Source organism: Amphiura filiformis, chromosome 1, assembly GCF_039555335.1.
Source record: "Amphiura filiformis chromosome 1, Afil_fr2py, whole genome shotgun sequence".
Taxonomy (NCBI): Eukaryota; Metazoa; Echinodermata; class Ophiuroidea; order Amphilepidida; family Amphiuridae; genus Amphiura; species Amphiura filiformis.
In genome coordinates this window covers 97409036-97428872 of record NC_092628.1, presented here as the reverse complement: position 1 = coordinate 97428872, position 19837 = coordinate 97409036, and the positions used below count along the sequence as shown (strand labels likewise).

General features: G+C 36.8%; 1 protein-coding gene across 1 annotated transcript; it reads right to left on the bottom strand.

Moving 5' to 3' along the window:
* Window positions 1-217: 217 nt before the first annotated feature.
* LOC140164831 (uncharacterized) lies at window positions 218-19654 on the bottom strand. Its single transcript, XM_072188209.1, has 10 exons — window positions 19633-19654; window positions 18878-19023; window positions 18510-18626; window positions 11841-11954; window positions 9672-9773; window positions 9040-9147; window positions 3932-4033; window positions 3107-3211; window positions 2091-2189; window positions 218-376 (listed from the first exon to the last, which is right to left on the bottom strand). Exons 1-10 carry the CDS (start codon window positions 19652-19654, stop codon window positions 218-220), a joined length of 1074 nt encoding a protein of 357 aa, XP_072044310.1.
* Between the last annotated feature and the right edge of the window lie 183 nt (window positions 19655-19837).

Sequence of the window (19837 nt, the reverse complement as noted above, 5' to 3'; positions counted from 1 at the left end):
GATTTTGTTCTGTTAACTGAATGTAAATACAAATTTGATGAAGTTTTTGCCAAGAGAATGAATTTGCAAGAAATCTTTTGTACATAAACATTAGGTTTCCGGTGGTATAAAAATCTCAACTTTTAAAAAAAAAAGTGGGCAGGCTTTGGATTACAAATGCCCCTTTTAATAATGATGCTAAATTTGTGCTGATCAAGTATGCAATCTGATTATTGATTTAGTTACAATGTCCCTGTATACAATGGTATACCTTGTTTACGTATTCCAAATCAGCTTCAGCTTCAAGAAGATCTTGAAACAGCTTGCTGCAACACTGTTGATAATTATTGCCTCGATAAGCATTCAATGCCCATACATGCAAAACTGAATTTCCATCCTTTTAAGAAAAGTTGAGCACAAAATATAATTAAATTACATGTGAGTGCTAGAGCAAATGTAATATAAAGGTTGACAGAAAGAAGAAGATCATGTAAGAAAAAAAGACACAGCAGTGATTATGTCACAGCTGTATAAATAAGAGAGAGGCTATAAACCTGTATTATAAGAAAAAAGACACAGCAGTGACTATGTCACAGCTGTGTAAAGAAACTGTAAGAATACAGACCCTTCTTAGCCAAATAAGTGATATCTATGATTCAGAACATTGTGCACTATTTAGGTAATATTGAGGGTGGAAAAAATTGGGGCTCATAGTGTTTCAATGACAATGAGCTTTGAAAATTGGAGTTCACAGTTTTCCAATGACAACTAGACATAGCAGTGGCCTAAGACCACTAACACAACTGTGGTGTGGCCCCTTAATGATTTTTGACCCCAAAATCTCTGAACTCCACTGGCTACAATGCATGTGCGTGTGCACGAGGCATCACTGCTGTATATTTTGTGTCAGAAGATGCATTTTGAAGGAATTTCGTTTTGGACCAGAAGTGACCCCTTAATGACCTTTGACCCTAAATCTGTAAACATCCAATAGGCACTGGCTAAAGTCGATGCATATGTACAAGCAGCATTACTCTCCGATGTTATTTGTGGCAGAAGAGGCATTTTGAAGGTATTTCATCATGCCCCGGAAGTGACCTTTAATGACCTTTGACCCTAAATAAAAATACCACATTGGGAATTCCCATGATCTTACTTGTCAGTCATATCATTTTGCTAACATTGGCTTTTCTCATCTAATACTTTGATAGTAATATGCAAGTTATGTGAAGATATCAAGACCAAACAATGTGCAAGACACAATCATGTACAAAGCATTTATTACAAAGTGCAAACCTAGTCACATCTGTGTCTTTTTTCTTACCGGTTCTTACTTCTTCTTTCTTCTTCTGTTGACCTTTACATTTGCTCTAGCACTCACATGCTTACACCGATTTGACCTAACTTTGTCACATTCATCACTGACCATGACAATACATGTCACCTGAAACTTATGGAGTCAAAGTTCATGCAGGGGCCATAGGGGTCAAAAACATCATTTCAACTAAAAATGCATCTTCTCCCACAGATTACGTAGGACAGTGACGCCAATTGCACACATGCATTGTTATTACCCTGTGTTTTAAAAATGTACAGATTTGGGGTCAAAGGTCATTAAAGGGTCACTTCCGGTGAAAAATGAAATACCTTCAAAATGCTTCTTCTGCCACAAATAACTTAGCAGTGATGCCACTTAGGGGTGGTGCAAATAATTATGTGTACCCGGGGTGGTGAATTTTAGGGGCAAAGATTTTTGGCAGGCCAAAGGGGGGGGAAGCATTTTTGGCAGGTTGAAAGGGGGGGCAACCAATTTTTGGCATGTCGAAAGGAGGGAGGGCAAGCGATTTTTGGCACAGATATTTTGGGCAACGTTTCTATATTACGCCCTAGAAAGGTGTAGGGAAACAATAGGAACATGTTCAAATATGCAAAATTTCCTGCGTGCTGGAAGGGAATTCCCAAGGAGTCGCAGTTCATTCATATGGCATCAATGAAGTAGATTTTTTTTATCTGTCTGGGTACATGTATTACACACAAAGCACTTTATTGATATTGCCTATTTATTTTTTAAATCTCAATGCACAAGTTAAATGGGTCACAAAAATACCTACCTTGTCTTTGGCAGAAATATCTGCACCAAGTTTTAGGAGTTCTTTTGTTACTTCATTATTCATTCTTGCTACAGCAGCCAATAAAGCTGTATAACCATTCTGTGTAGAGATAAAGCAAAATAGTCTCACCAATTGATTTGCAGCTGATTATTTGTTAAAAATACTTTTAAAAAAAATTTAATTTACAATTTGTTTAAATGATGAATTCTACTAGCAATGTAAAGACCCTGTTATAATAAAATCCAAATTTCTTCAAACATTGAGATTCTGCAGTAATAGTTTTGAATCAATGTATTTACGTGGTTGCATCGCTAGCTTATGGACAAATTGCCTTTCTTCACATGTGTATATGTTCCATGGGCTAGTGCACACGATTCTAATCTGCCATTGCAAAAGCCAACATGCCGTTACTCTCAACTTGAGACAAGACAGACTAGCTAGCTTATTATACACTACATGTGTATGGATTTTTAATTTAAGAAAAACTAACTTGAGAAAACATTTGTCAATAGAAATAAAAAACTAGTGATGGAAAATCTACTTTTATATTAACAAACTGGGAAAAAATAAAACAAATTTATTCTCAAACATGTACCCATTTAAAAGTCCATAACTATCCACAATTAAAAATGGCGGCCTACAGCATGGACTTCAGGTACATTATAGGTCTATCAATGAAAGCTCTCACTCTTTGAAACCTGACAGAGGTTTGTTAGCAATATGAAGACTAATTTTGATTACTTTAAAAAGGCGAGTCACCTGTTTAGTATCCACATTCCCTCAAAGTCAGGTCATCCAAATTTCTCACAAAAAATGTTAAACTCAAGATATATTTATTAGGATGGTAAAGTTATACAAAAAGCGGTACTAAAGGGTAAATTCACATAAATTCAGTCAAATGCAACTAGCTTTCAGGTGGTATGCCCTGCTGATTATATGCCATTCTAATATCAATTGACATTTGAGCAATAAACAATGGTCAACCATATTGCTTGACTGTGACATTTTCTACATACCTCATCTTGCATCTCTATGTCAATCCCTCCATTCAATAAGTATTTCAAATAATTCCTCCGCCAGTTATATTCCTCCAGTACATGGGCAATCATTGGTTTTCCATCCTGCTGATTGGTAAAAACAACAACATAACAGTACTTTTAGGTAATGGTTTATTGATATGAAAAAGCATTAATATTTGTCCATCTAGGAACATAGAAACATTACACATTAGCGCATCAAGATCAATTTATGATCTTTCATGTTCTCTCACCAGTATTCATAACCTCATTAATATACCTGATACATGCAATCCAATAATTTTTATTTATTTGCCAAAACGCAAACGCTGAACATGGTTACTAATATTTGACAGTGGACCTCCGCGCCGTCAGCGTAAATATTAGTAACCTCCACGCGTTGTGTTGCGCGTCGAACAAATTGTGAGAGTGCTGGCCGCCGTATTTGCATTGCGCACTACCATATTTGCAAATTTGAGAAAATAAAATCTTTTGTAAAGTATTTGTAAAGTAAGGAGTTGAACAGTGATAGTTATGAATTAGCTTAATAACTTTGCATCAGTTATATGTTGGATATTGTGAAAAATGTAAACATTTTGCTTTGGACCTCAGAATACCTGGGGGGTACTCAGTACAAATAGTATTTGGAATAATAACGACCACTTCAGGCCAATTCTGTTTTGCTATCCTGTTCTACATGATGAACGACGCCACTACCTACTTGATATCGCACTGCCACTAACACAAATCAAAATGATGGAAAAAAAGATTACCATGCATGTTATTTAAACTTTCTGCTTTTCAATCAGAACAAAGTGGACTTACAGGAAACCTTTTGTTAACATCAGATTTGGCTTTAATAAGTGACTCAACAACAGTGGCTGTAGCTCCATTGGTTAAAGCAAACTGGAGGGGTGTCAGTCCATCCTATTAACAATAAGAACAATAGCAACATTATTCAAATCAATTCTCCAATATCAAATTAAGCCTAGTACAGTTACCACTAAGACATTTGAACACACATTTATCTGTGATAAGTCCAATCACATCATGTTTGTTGTTATTTACCGTCCTCCTCCTTCTAAGGTAAACAAGCTGAAAACGCCTGACTATCTAGATGAAATTGACTCGTTTATAACGGATGTGAGTATGTCAGCCAGTAAGATCATGTTTGTTGGAGACTTTAATCTTCACATGGAAAAACCAGAGAAACCGGAGGTTAAGGCATTTCTGAAAACTCTATCTACAGTTGGCTTTGAGCAACATGTCAATGAGCCAACTCACATCAAGGAGGGTATTCTTGACCTGATTATTTCCAGGCCTACAGATGACATCATTGAGCACCTTAATGTTCATAGAAGCTTGCATTCTGATCACTTTGTTGTGCATAACGTCTTCTGTGAGGAATTATAAAGCCATCGACCTTGTCAATTTTAAAGCGGATTTGGAATCTGAACTTAACAACTTCGCTGTTAACAGTGACATTCACATAGCCTGCAAAGATTTTGAGGAATCTCTGACAATCGTTATTGACAAACACGCACCAAGCACAGAAAGAAGCAGAACCATTCCGTCCAAGATACCCTTGGTACAACGATAACATTCACAAAGCTCGTCAGAAACGGCGTCAACTGGAGCGTAAATGGCACAAAAACCAAAATGACCGCAACTATGAACTTTAACGCGAACAAAGCAAGATTGTCACAAAGTTGATTAATAATGCAAAATCTGCTTATTATAAGAAAGAACTTGACACAGCAGACACGAAGCAAGTGTTTCAGACACTCAATACTCTGTTGAACAGTGGCTGTAAGATCCTCCCTGCCTGTGAGTCTTTGAGTCAGCTGAGCAATGATTTTGCAATTTTCTTCAAAAACAAAATTGCTCTGATTCGGATAGGCTTGATGGTCTCGAAACTGACACAACCGCTAGTGAAAGATTATTTCGGATGAAAACCCAAGATTGTGCACTTTCAACCAAGTTTCTGAAGAGGAAGTATCAAAGATCATCATGAATATTCCCAATAAACAATGCACTTTGGATGTTTTCCCTACTTGGTTGCTAAAATCAGTTACTGACACGCTTATCGCTCCACTTACGAGCATTATAAACAGGTCCCTTGTTCTGGGAAGTTTTCCAATGAACTTAAAATCAGCCATTGTGACACCTATAATCAAGAAACCAAGCATGGACTCTAACGAACTCAAAAGTTACAGACCTGTTAGCAATATAAAGGTCTTTTCAAAGATCATGGAGAAAGTAGTTCTTCCTCAGATCAGATCTCATCTTGCTATTAATGACTTAGAGGAACCATTTCAGTCAGGATATAAGCCATCGCACAGTACTGAAACAGCCCTACTCAGAGTAAGGAGCGATATTCTGAATGCCATCGACAGAAAGCATGCCGTCTTCCTGGTCCTCCTGGACCTAAGCGCGGCTTTCGACACGGTGGACTACCCTACTCTTATCAACAGACTAACCAGCGTTTATGGCATTACCCCAAGACAGAGAAATTGAAAACACTCGGACGCAAAATTTGCATGCATGTTGGCAATCAGACACGACAACCATTTATTGACTTTTGTTTAAGACCCGCACCAGTACCTACAACAAATAAACAAACAAACAAATTCTCAGCCGTATTATAGCCAAATATATAATAGGAGATTCTCTAATCGAGCGAATTACCCAACCCAAGACTCTAGCGAAACAACGACCAAAGGCGCAGAAAATCTCGTTTAGCAAAACCAAATGTGATCCAAACTTGACTCTGGTGGCCACCACCCGAGGCTAAATTCTGAGCGTTTGACCCCGAACCCGTGGATCATTCATCAAATATCATGGCTGGAAACTCAACAATAAATTATGGTACTGGTGCATACAGATCCCACGCTCCCAAGTGGAATTCCTGAGACTCTTCAACAGGTGATCTACCTGAAGTTACAAGGGATCAAGTCTTAATGTTAGCATTCTATGACATATACATATATCATAATAAATAAATACAGAAAAGATAATTCAAAACCCAGCATTATTTTCTTTTGCTTACTGTGAAGTCTTTGACCTTATAAAAGACTACTTTACTGTTTTTGATGACACCGGACCTGTGCCTGCATGTAACAATACGATTGTCAATTCCTGTACATATATATAGTTTTGACGACTTACTTTCCCTCTTGAACTATCATTCTAAAAAAGTTTGATACAGAACAATTATATAAATTTTATGTAGCAACATATTGAACACATGATCTAATTAAACAGTGTACATTGTAACTATGAAGATCTGAGAAAGGGAAATTAATTGCAAGTCACATGTAATTTTAATGATCAAGGCGTCAACTCTTTATTCCTCCCTCCTTATCTACAGGGACCATAATTCTTGATTTTTCTTTTAAACTTACAGACAGTTAAATGCTTTAATTAGCTATTATTTAACACACTACCATGTAGTAGATAAAATATATCTGTATTTATACAGGTCATTATCTCATTACTGTCACACATAATTATATTTTACTTCCTTCTCACATGTCCACACAGGGCGCGGTGGGTGGGAAGATTTTTGTTGTTGTCGTGTCCAATACAAAACCAACAGTGAATAAATCACCACCTAATCACGCCCGAAACCCACGAAGGCGGCAAATCCCATTGGTTCCCGGGTCGAGCCAAACAATACAAATTTATCTGCATGACAATGATTGACATCTGACCCGGTAAACAATAACATGGATTGGTCCATTTCTCAGCAAGGGTAAATTGAGTTTAACTTGTTGCACTGTGTTAAACTTTATTACTGAAACAGCGCAGGCATGGCTTGCCTCCTATCTCACCAAAAGAGATCACCAAGTTTGTGTGTCAGGAGCCATGTCTGAAAGCCTTCCTCTGCTTTATGGACTTCCACAGAGGTCTTGCATCAGCCCGGGAATTTTTACAATGTACACATATCCAATGGGAGCAATCATCCGCCGTTATAACATCAATTACCACCTTTACGCGGATGATGTGCAACTTTATATTGAATTTGACCCTAAAATTCCGGGTGATGCTGCTGTTGCAGCTTTTAAGCTCCAGGCTTGTATTGCAGAACTTAAGACATGGATGAGCACTAACAAGCTGCAGCTAAACGAAAGTAAAACAGAGTTCATGGTGTTAGCTTCAAAACACAACCTGAAAGACCTTTCTACTGTCACTTTGAATTTGGATAACACCACTCAAGTTTGAGTCTGATGACATGTCAATGACTGCTCAGGTTGCTTCCATATCTAGCTCCACTAACTATCATCTCCGCAATATCAACAGAATCCGTCGTTTCATTGACAAAGACACTTGCAAGCAAGCAGTCCGAGCGCTAATAACATCCATATTGGACTACTGCAACTCTCTGTTTATTAACATCACAGCCAAAGACATACAGAAGCTTCAAAAGATCCAGAACCGCTCTGCACGTCTCATTTTTCGGGCAAGCAGACGTGAGAACACTTCTCCTCTGATTCAAGAACTGCACTGGTTGCCAGTCAAACAGCGCATCATCTTTAAGACCCTTCTGCTTGCTTACAAGTGCCTGCACAATCAAGCCCCAATTTACCTCACTGAACTCCTTCACATTTACATTCCGTCTGTCAACCTGCGTTCCGGGCACGACCAACCTCGCCTTGTTGTCAACAGAACTTTCACTACTCAAGGGGATCGCGCTTTCACAAATGCTGCCCCAATGTTATGGAACACTTTACCAAATGTCATCAGAAACTCTATCACAGTTGCTTCTTTCAAGAGCCAAACAAAAACTCATTTATTCCCGGACTAATTTCTTCCCCCATGTTTCATGCTGCTTTGTTTATTTATTTGTTTAAATTAGTAATGTAAGATGTGTAGTTTATGATATTTTTTCTGTAAAGTGCCGAGGTCGTGTTTTGCTCATGTTACGGCGCTATATAAAAGCTGCTTGTTGTTGTTGTTGTTGTTATTCAGAGCAGCAATATCATGTAAAAAACATCAGAAACATCATATTCTACAACTACAACCTCCAAAGAACCTTGCATATCTCAGTTATGTATTCTTTTCCATCACATCTGGGCTTATAGAAGCTCAACATGGCTTGCTATCTTCAATCTTGGTCCTCAACACCCAAGAGCTCTGTGGTTCAAACCAGACCAAAGCAAACAACTTTTGTCTTCATCTTTTTTCTTTCTTCTTTCCTTTCCCTTTGACCAAAAAGCAAAAAGGGCATTAGGGTTACCTATTTTATAGCTCAAATAATTTTTTCTTAGGCTGCAAGTGAAAAATATGTAAACATATGGACCTATCTTAACCTATAATCCTTTGTAGGTTTTGATACATCGTCGACCGTATCACATACTGACGTATTCAACATTTTAAGCATTTTTGAGAAAATTAGTACATTAGTTTTTTTACGTTCTACTCTATATATTCACCAAAAGCCATGCCTCAAAGTGGCTTAATTAGTTTTGTCCATTTCACATAGTGACATATTTGCAAAATTGTTTCACATAATGACGTATTTGCACGACGTATTCACGATTTGATCAGCAAAATTGTCATTAATTCTTTTCACATAGTGACGTATTGTATTTAATATTAATTTTTTTGCAGAATAAGTTATGCTCTGATAGTGATAAGTGTATTACCAAAGTATTCTAGCCATACTTTGGTATTACATTGAAAATATGGTATATTTGCATTATTTTTAATCAGGTTCTAATTGACAATAATGTTTTAATTAAGATTATGCAGCAAATGAAAATCGCTAAATTTCTCGAAATGCATATTTTGCAAATACATCAGTATGTGATATAGCCGATGACATGTGGATCCTTTTATGAAAATCCTTAGCTATGAGGCCCTATTTTCTGCAAGCCACACATCCCAAACCAAAAGATAATCACCTCCCTGACATAACCAATAGGACTTACTTGATCTTCAGTATGTACACTTGCTTTATGTTCAAGAAGAAGGTTGCACACTTTTTGTTGACTGGGATAGGAGTATTTGCCACAAGAGAAGAGGGCAGTTTGTCCTTTCTGTTCAAAAAATAAACATTTTAACTAAGATTTGTAATTCATTCTCTTTACACAAGCTGTCTGACTTCTGGAGCTGGATGCATCAACTACACATGGTCTCTACATGTGTTTTATTTCACCCTTTGTCTCCTGCTCTTAAAATGTTCCTGCTCTGTGAAATTACTTTGTGCAATTTTGTCCGTAAGTGCTGATCACAATTAATTTTGACTGTTTTATCAATCATATTATATACAATGATACAATTTAAACAATTTTATTCTGCAAACATAACAGATGAAGAAAAATGCAATGAAATAAAGAAGATTGAAGTCATGAAGAAACTCACGAATGGGAAGAAAAAGTAAGCAAACTAAGCTGGAGACCAAGTCTGTGGGAAATAAAAGGAGCGAATGGGAGAAAGGGAGGAAAGAAAAATACAACAAAAGTGACAAGCAAACAAAGAGAATTTAGAAAAGGATGAAAAAAGCAGAGATGAAAAGAACTGGTAGAACCACACCACACTAATTTAAATGAAATAAAATCACCTCATATATTGTATCAACTGGAACATTGTGTTTTTCAATGAGATCCTTACATGCCTCATAGTTGCCTGTCGTAACAGCAATGTAAAATGCCTTCTCATTGTCCTAAAAATAAGAAACAAACGAAAACATTGTTACAGTGGCATAAACAGAGGGGCAGGGTCTTGTTGATCTTTAAAACCAGCAATAAAAACAAACAACTGAACTGTTCATAATGTTAATATAGCAATTCCAATTGATACCATTGAAATGACATCATACGTACCTTCAAAGCCACTTATGAATATGAATTATTGAATAACATTGTGTGAAAGAGAAGAGTGTCCCATGACTAAATATGAAAGTGAAAATCGGCAAGGCAAAGGAAAAGAAAAGGGGCAAGGAGCCTGTTTTCCACCAATAATTCACTCAAATCATGCGCCGATATATTGTAAAATACCAAAAGTTTGCATGCTATGCATGCACATTGTCCCAATAAAGCCCATTTTAAATAAACTAGAACAGCGTGTACTTAAAAAAGTAAATAATTTTTGGAAGCTCAGACTTTACAGGTACTGTATCTCTAAAAAACAGTATAGAGGCCGTTAGCGTGACGTCATGTGCCGCCATCTTGTGGGTACAGGCTGCGATCGTCGTTCAATCTCCATGCGTGAACAGCAAAATCACCGTGGTGATGTGTGATAACAGCTGCGTGGCAAGCTGCGCCCTGCGCGTAGTGTCCGACGCAGAATCCCGCGTATCGTTTGTACCCACAAGATGGCGAAAGGCTGACGGCCTCTATATGTATTATATCCCACTGATAATACTGGGTCAAAATGATTGATGCATTCAGGAATATTTTTCGTCTTTGCCCCAAAATTTTTTATTTTGCCCCCAGTCTGACCAAGAAAATTGCCTATGCCCTGATTATAATGACCTAACACAAATTCCTGTGAACACAAACTAATATCTGAGGCCCTAACAGTTTTTTATTAACAAGGTTACAGTGCAGTAAATATTCAAATTGGTGGTCTTGAGGAGCAAAAGCCATCAAAAACTGTTGTCCAGTCCAATTTTCATTGTCGACAACCGTCAAATCTCAAGATCCGACAAGATGTTGACAAGTTGTAATATATCAACAAAGTAAAAATATTAAGTTCAGATAACACACTATGCATCGGTTATTTACACAGAAATATTACTATATACATATATGCATCATCAGAATATTGGGATTGTAATGGAAAGATAATCTGCAACATTTACGGATGTACAAATGAAATAGAAGACAGATGCATTTATTTTATGGTAAATAATGGTGATGTTAAGCATATCTTAAGCTTAAGGGATCTAGAATGAGTGTTTATGGCGTCTTCAACAGTATTTTTTGTGGGACATGAGAGCACCTCAGACGTATCGAATTGCATTCTGAATACGAAGCATGTCTTTCTGATATCAAATAATTTTCATTTTTTGAAATTCATGATATAATACAAATTTTATCACAAATTATTAAAATTTGATATTTGTCAAATTTTTGATATATAACAGTCCTCGAAGTAAATTTTATAAATCTAATGACATATTCTTAAAGTGTATGTAGCTGGGAGAAAAAGCCGACGATCAATTGAAAAGGTCAAAATTTTCAATTGATCGTCGGCTTTTCATCCCACCTACATACACTGTAAGTATAAATCGATCAGATTTATAAAGTTTACTTTAGTATTGTTAAATATCAAAATATCAATTTTTAATGATTTGCCATAAAATGTGTATTCCATTACAATTTCAAAAATCAAAATTATTTGATATCAGAAGGACATTCTTCAGTATTCAGAATGCAATTCGATATGTCTGATGTACTCTCATGTCCTACAATAAATACTGTCCAAACGTTCATACCCCTTCCCTTAACCTCTAATATCTTAGTGACTAGCTTTTTTGTCGACAATTGTTACATGCTTGTCGAAAATCTGGAAAATTGCTTTGTCAACAATATTGCCGAAAACAGCCTTGTCGATAACAGCCCTATCAAAAACAAACTTACGATGCCAACGAACAAAACAGGAGGATTATATTTGGCCGCTATTTTTGTATTTTTCTATTTGTATCTCAAGTGTGAATGTACACTAAATTATTTCGCAATTTGTATATTTTTAGATCTATATATGTTTATGAAAAGCAATAACTTACTATGTGAACATCAGCTCCATTTTCAATAAGGAGTTTGCATAAATTCCAGATAGCATGACTTTGTGCACCGGGTATCCTGAGTGCCACTAAGAAGGCTGTTTCTTCTTCCAAACCCTTTGAAAACAATGCAAAAAGAAGTGTTTGCTTCATACATACAGTATTTACAAAATAATTACTCAAATATTAGGCAATGTGCAATGCTTTTCAGATGCATATAATATGTAGACCTGTTACAGTAGGTCCTGGGTTTGAATCACAGCTCTGCCACATTTTGATATAAAAAGTAATTGCAAATTCTGTTAATTCTTTTCTCATCTTTTCTGATGACTGTTTCTTTTTCAAACAAACGCCTTCTGCAATCCAATGCTAGCATGATCCATTCGAGATCATTTATGCAACAAAGCAAACACAAGAACAAAAACAAAACAAAAAACAAAAACAAACAAACAAAAAGCAAACAAACAATGGGTTTGCTCTCAATTTACAAATACTTTTTTAATAGAACATGTTGGTTTTTTTTGGCTTTTTTTTTTTTTTTTTAGAGGCACTTTTTCAAAAGGGGTAGAAAAACATTCACATGTGACATAATCTGGTCCATAGAGGCCAAAGGAGACATTTTTGAAAATTGAGTTACTATAATTATCACAAGAAGTAAAAAGATTAAAACTTTCAACTGCACTCACCAGGTTATTTTCCCAAATATTTCAGAACCAACTGGTTCCTTCCTCAGTGGGTGATGGTGTGTGAGATGCTGCTGAGATCAGTGTTTCTAGAAGATCTTCTACTAAAGTTGCCAGTTGGTTTAACTGATTTCAGCAAGCTGTTGTAAACTGGAGATTCGTACTGGAGTTCGTACCGAGGTGTTGATTTTGGGCTGCGGGTCTCTCCTAATGTGGATCGCTTCACATATTTTCCTTGTATCATTCCTGCTGTCCTTTTCCAAAATGGTAACTCCGTCCCAGTCAATATTATGACCGGACTTGGTATGAGCAGATACAGGAGAATTGGCACTTGGAGCAACTGATTTATGCTCCTGAAGTCTGAACTTGAGTTTCCTTCCGGTTTCACCAATGTAAACAGAGTTACAATCCGTGCATGGAATGTGGTATATAACTCCTGTTTGATCTTCTTTTTCAGTACGGTCCTTAGGTGCTACCAGATTCTTTCGCAGCGTGGTGAGGGGTCTAAAGGTGGCAAAAACCCCATACTGCTGAAACACACGGCGAAGTTTCTCACTGGTTCCCTTGACATATGGCAAGTTGATATTAGCCTTGCATTTGGTGTTAGCATTCGCCGCAGAAGAGTTATCTGTTTGTTTTTTCGGTTTGTGAGCTTTGTGAAATGTCCAACGCTCGTATCCACAATTCTGGAGCGCAGACTGCACATGCAAGATTTCTTTCTCTCTGTCTAATGGGTCTGTAACTGCGAAATCCGCCCGGTGGAACAAAGTCCTGATTACGCTCAACTTATGCTCTAGCAGATGGTGGCTGTCAAAATTGAGGTTTGCGATACACACTGACCCGTAAAGAACCGTCCTCGGAACGCTTGACCAAAGTATCTAAGAAAGGAAGCTGTCCATCCGCCTCTGCTTCACATGTGAACTTTATGTGATCACTTTGCGGGTTGATATGCTCTGTGAATTCGCTGAAATGCTCCCGTTTAATAACTACGAACGTGTCGTCCACGTAGCGAAGCCACACTCTGGGCGGATGTGGTGCAGATTCAAGGGCTAAGCTTTCAAACTGTTCCATAAAAAGATTGCATGTTGTTGGGGAAACAGGACCACCCATGGCGGCGCCATGTTTTTGTTTGAAGAATTGTCCGCATAAAACAAAATAAGTTGTATTCAGACAAAACTTTAACAGTCAAAGCACTTGCTCGGCGTTAAGATATGTCCTGATTGTCCACGAAGTATCCTCCTCTAGGTGCACGCAAATTGTTTCAATAGCGTTGTCTACAGGTACATGCACTGGTAAACAATGCAGTGACATCGTAAGAAACAATCAATTCATCCAGGGCAATATTGAGGTCGCTCACAAAATCCACAAATTACTTAGTGTCTTTAATGTGGTGAGGTGTTTTTCCAATAACTGAACTAAGAATGTCAGCCAAGAATCTCGAGGAGTTGTAACTAACTGACCCAATGCTGGAAACGATGGGTCTTAGCGGAACACCAGTTTTGTGCACTTTGGGCAAGCCATATATCTTGGGCACATCACACTCTGTTGGAAACAATCTTTCTTTTAACGCAAAATCAATGGCCCCACAAGACTTGAGATCATTAAGAATCACTGCCCTGGACCAAAACAAGCATATTTAAAGCACTGTACTTTAAATATGCTTTCTAAACAACATTCCAATGTGCGACATTTGGAACGACGATAAAGTACCTTTAAAGTACAAATAAAGCACAATGACCAGAAAAGTACATTTAAAGCATACTGAAAAAAGCACATTTAAAGTACTGTACTTTAATTGTACTTTATACCAAACAAGCATATTTAAAGCACTGTGCTTTAAATATGCTTTCTAAACAACATCCCAATGTGCGACATTTGGAACGACGATAAAGTACCTTTAAAGTACAAATAAAGCACAATGACCAGAAAAGTACATTTAAAGCATACTGAAAAAGCACATTTAAAGTACTGTACTTTAATTGTACTTTATACCAAACAAGCATATTTAAAGCACTGTGCTTTAAATATGCTTTCTAAACAACATTCAATGTGCGACATTTGGAGCGACGATAAAGTACCTTTAAAGTACAAATAAAGCACAATGACTAGAAAAGTACATTTAAAGCATACTGAAGCATACAGTAAGCTTATAATTATAAGCTTACTTATAATTATAAGCTTACCACATTTATGGAGCTTGTCAAAGTATTGGTAACACAATTATGTTCACATGCAAGCATACATTACCAGTAACTATCTCCTGTAATCAAGCCTGTATTTGTAAGTCCATTATTTGTAAGTCCATTAACAGTTTTATACATCCATTGCATTATACAACCTTAGCACAAGATGGCCGTTGGTATTTTTCAAATCTAGAAGAATGTAGTCATGTGACTTGTAAACATCATATATATCCATGATGTCCACAATAAAGTACATTTAAAGTACACTGAAAAGCACATTTTAAGTACTCTTACATTGCTGACAATACCACCGGGGAAAACCAATCCAGGTAAAGTATACATAAAGTACTGATAAAGTAGGCCTATATTTAAAGTACACACTGATGTTCAAAATTTGGTTAAGTCCAAAATAAGCACAATTAAAGTATACTCACTGACACTGGGAAAGAACTAAGTCCAAATAAAGTATAGTTAAAGCACCAACAATTTCCCATATTTATCAAAATATTCATAAAGTATAATTAAAGTCACATTTAAAGTACCTTTAAAGTACACAGTTTTTCCAGGATATGAAAAATAAGCACATTTAAAGTACAGTTTATATGTACTAATTACCCAGAAAGTACAGTTAAAGTACCCATAAAGTACAGATAAAGTACATTTCTAATGTGCTTTATTTGGTCCAGGGTGAAAGCTCCTTTTTTGTATTTCTCAGTAGGATCCTTGCATAGTCTTTCATAGGTGTTATTATCATCGCTAAGTAATTTGTCCACTTTTGATTCATAATCTGTGCGATCAATGACACAACAAGCGCGACCTTTATCAGCGGGGAGCACTATAATGGTGTTATCCTTTCTTAAGTTCTCAAGTGCTTTTCTCTCCTCTTTAGGTAAATTACTCTCTGGCAACTTGGCTGTTTTGATAATATGAGTGACCTTACCTCGAAGTTCATCCATAGATGAACTCCTGGATGGGGCAGCATTAATTAGCATGAGGCCGAATTGATATGTAAATAGCGTATTGTTATTTAAATTTGCGCCCAGGCGTATTGAGGCGACAGTCATGTTATCCAGGCGGAGAATGGCTGCATGCCGGGCATGTCAATTTGCTGAGTGGAGGCTGATAATCACCTTTCTGTATATGTAATAAGCTAGTATATTTCGTGTACCAGTTGGTTATAACAAAAAATTATTATCATATTAAATATATTAAATGTATAAACTTTGAAGTGAAATTCTGCTGCGTGACCTCCTCTGCGTGGTAGAATTATATTCATAAAACATTGAATTTAACGGATATCATGGGCAGCCAACCACGATTTATCAGCATTTAAAATATATGTAAATTAACAAAGATAAATAATAAAGCGTACACATGGCAATTAACTAGTAAACAAGCCTGAAATCTTAAAATGTTGCCACGTGATTTCCCGAACACATGATATGTCATATGTGACCACTATTCAGATTTACCGTAAATATTTGGAGTATTGATGCACGGCTTGCACATACACTGTGCATTTGTTTACCTCCGTATAAAATCAATAATTCATGCTAGGAGCCAAGTAACATTCTGTCTGCTTAGTGCAGAGTGGTATTTTATTTTACTTGAGAGCATAATAGAAATACATAAGACGAATAAGCCGCCATGATTGAAGGTCAGGTCGGGTATCAAAGGTTATTATAGCTTAAATACTACTTGTATTTCACACCTTGACTTTGTCACATATTTCCTTCATATTATTGACAGCAAGGCCTAATTTTGACTTTGCTATTGCAACATGTCATTTCATATCAAATTAGTAGACTTTCTTTGAAAAACATATCACTGGTGCCTGATGGGAATACCCGTCCGCCATTTCATTAAACTGGATCGTTTTCGCCTTGTTTGTGCCCAGATGTATTGGGAGCGCGCTATACTCTCATTGAACAGGCAAAGTTCGCAAAACTAACAACGTTGTTATTTGCCAATATCAATTAACATGATCCAAGGGGTCGAACATGAATTATTCATAACGGATCGATAACTGGCCTCACTTTCTAGCTAGTAAACCAGCGGAATTTTTCATAGGTTTTGCGTTGCTAATAGAACAACCGTGAATTTAGTGTCACCCCCTTGGTTCATCTGCATCCCCATCACCAAGTTGTTTACAGGCAGATTCACAAGCCGCTATATAATCATGAACAGGTAGCTCGAGTGGGTGAAACAGCAAAATTCAATCCCTTTTCAAGTAATGATCTTTCGTCCTGGCTCAAATCGCGAGATGAAGAATTGATTACCCACTTGTCCTTGTTGGAATCAGTCACAGTGTTTCCATCGCGGTCTCTCCAGTTGCCATTAATTCCCTTGCGATTTTCCTGTTGGGGCGGATTTTTCAAATTGCGAAATTTGTTTACCTGTCTAGCTTTTGACTGTTCATGTTCATGTAACTGTGACGACTTTGTAAACTCAATTACCCTATTAACGATCTCCTCGGGTAGACGACCGCTTAATTCAACAAGGCAATCTTGGTGTTGTTCATGCAATATATCCAGAGTAAAGTTGGTTTGGCGGATGCGTTCATTTACAAGCGATCGTTCTGCTTTCCTTAGAATATTATTGGCTACGTATCCTTTTATGGCAGATGACAAACGTAGGCTCTTAGGTGTAATATGAGTATTGAAACAGTTCAGATTAAACCGTAGATGGTTCCGGTATCGTGCTATTTTAAGCGATGCACGTTGCAGTTTTCTCACTATGTCCAGGCAATCTTTGCCAAATTGACTTCTTATACAGTAGTGTAAGTTCATACGTGCAGGTAGTAAACAAGAAGTAAAAAGATTAGAACTTATTATTACCTTATACAATTTATACAATACCATTAGGCTATCATATACTAAAGGTCTATCCACTATGAAATTTTTACACTGAAAAACACACTGAAAATGACAGGGTAACACTGAAAATCATCAGAACAAAAGAAATTGTTAGACTGAAATTGTTTTCAGTGGTATTTCAGTGTATTTTTCAGTGGTATATCAAGTGGTTATTGTCTGCTATAATGAGCAATGATCTAGGGCACTAATTTCCATAACAATGGAACAGGCCAGCTTATTTCAGTGTGATTAAATCCATTTCAGTGGGATTAAATTCATTTCAGTGGGATTAATGACTGGCCAATGATTTTCAGAGGAGTTTCAGTCCATTTTTTCAGTGTGGTTGGACAATTAATGGTTATTTGCATACAGAATAACAAAAGAACTATTTCGAGTTATTTTCAGTGGTGCTGTTCATTGTGTTAAATTTTCAGTGCTCATTACAGATATCAGTGTGATTTTCAGTGTAAAAATTTCATAGTGATCATACTTGGTTTTTAAGTTATGGAGTTTTGTGATGTCAATTTGTTTATGTATTTTATTTTTTACTCCATATTTTTGCCTCTATCTCAATTTGACCTCCATGGACCAGATTGTGTCACAGATATGCAAAGTTTCCTGCTTGCCACACATGATGATTACACAATTTTAAATCTGGCATGAGTAAAGGGGCCAAAGATTTGTTGGCACATCAAAAGGGGAGCCACAGATATTTTCAAAATTCAAAGGGAGGGCCAAGTGATTTTGGCAGATAATTTTGAGAATTCATACCTCCCTGGTACACATAATTATTACACAGGCCATTAGTACATACCAAGTTGCCATGTACAATATGTACTGTATTCAACCTAAGGACCCCTCCCATAATAACCACCTCCTACAACTTTATAACTGTCTAGGCACTCCTCTTCAATTACCAACAAAACCTTCATTAAGATTATCATCAATTACCTTCTGTGTCCTAACTAGCGTCCTAGCATTGATATCTACCAATCCTGTTTGCAGCAACACTTGACAAGTGTCTATACTTAATGACTGGACAGCTTGGTGAAGTACGGTAGAGCCTCTCTATAAGCAATTCATATAACAAGATAGCACTATCAGTATAATTATATCAAGCCTACAACCCTATACTATAAAGTGATGTGTCTATACTTAAAGACTGTACCAGTAGGCCCTCTCTGCTAGCAATTTTAAAATAGCAATATTAAAATAGCCTTATAGTTTAGACATTTGCCCCCCCCCCCCAATCAAAATTCACTTTCCCTTTGAAAAACAAATTTAATCAACAAACAAAACAACCTGGTGCCCCTACTTACACAGTAATTCACATCTGCTCCAAGATCAATACATTCCTGCACCTTGTGCGGATTTCCTCGCTTAGCAAACACCCATAGTTTCCAGTTGATCTCTTCTTGTCTGGCATCTTCTGGAAGATCATCTTGTAATCTAAGGGAACTTTTATCTATGGTATTTTGCCAACAAGAAAAAGGAAGAAACAAGATGTACATAAAAAGCATGCACGAGGGTTTTTCCCTTTTATAGTCATATAAGAGATCATACAAAATTTCATAATCACGATCTGGTCCATGGAGGCCAAAGGAGGCATTTTTGAAAATTGAGTTACTTTAATTATCACCTTATACAAACATTAGGCTATCATTATACTGAAAACACCAAAGGTGTAGCAGTTCGAAAGTTACGAAGTTTTGTGATGTGTATTTTATTGTTTTTTACTCCATATTTTTGCCTTTATCACAATTTCAAATTTGCCACCTTGGCAGCTCTTGGCCTCCATGGACCAGATTGTGTTACATATTTCAATTTATATGGAGGATGACAATAGCAACAAAACATCAAAGTCTGGCTTCTGGTCATATTTACCTTATTTAGGTACCTTAAATTTTGTTTTGATGGATATTGTTTCTCAAGACCAGCTATTTGAAGATAATTTACTGGCTTTCTGTCAGCAATGGGAATTTTGAGTGTGTCAAAGTACATACAGGGGTCAAAATTTGAATCTGCTAAAATATCACCAAATATCATTCCTCTTGTCATAAGGACATGGTCTTACCTAGAAATTGAGGGTTGCCCATCATTTGAATAAATATTGCCTGCCCTAATTTGACCTTTAAAACCTTTATCCGACTTCTATAGTCCAAAAAAAAAAAAGGTCAATAGCCTTTCTCAACACATGTAGCATCTGTCAAAGGCATTAATTTTGCCTGTCCCAGGAGCAAACTCTCCATCTAAAATAATGGGCCGATGATAGGTGGCTA

What these genes read in the sequence shown, in the direction of transcription:
- LOC140164831 (XM_072188209.1), bottom strand. Translation starts at nt 19,654, where the DNA reads ATGGGCAACCCTCAATTTCTAG. An exon ending in CGCTAGTTAGGACACAGAAG is followed by an intron (nt 11,955 to 18,509) that starts GTAATTGATGAT and finishes TTGTTTTCAAAG; the next exon opens with GGTTTGGAAGAAGAAACAGC. An exon ending in ATATTTCTGCCAAAGACAAG is followed by an intron (nt 377 to 2,090) that starts GTAGGTATTTTT and finishes TTTTCTTAAAAG; the next exon opens with GATGGAAATTCAGTTTTGCA.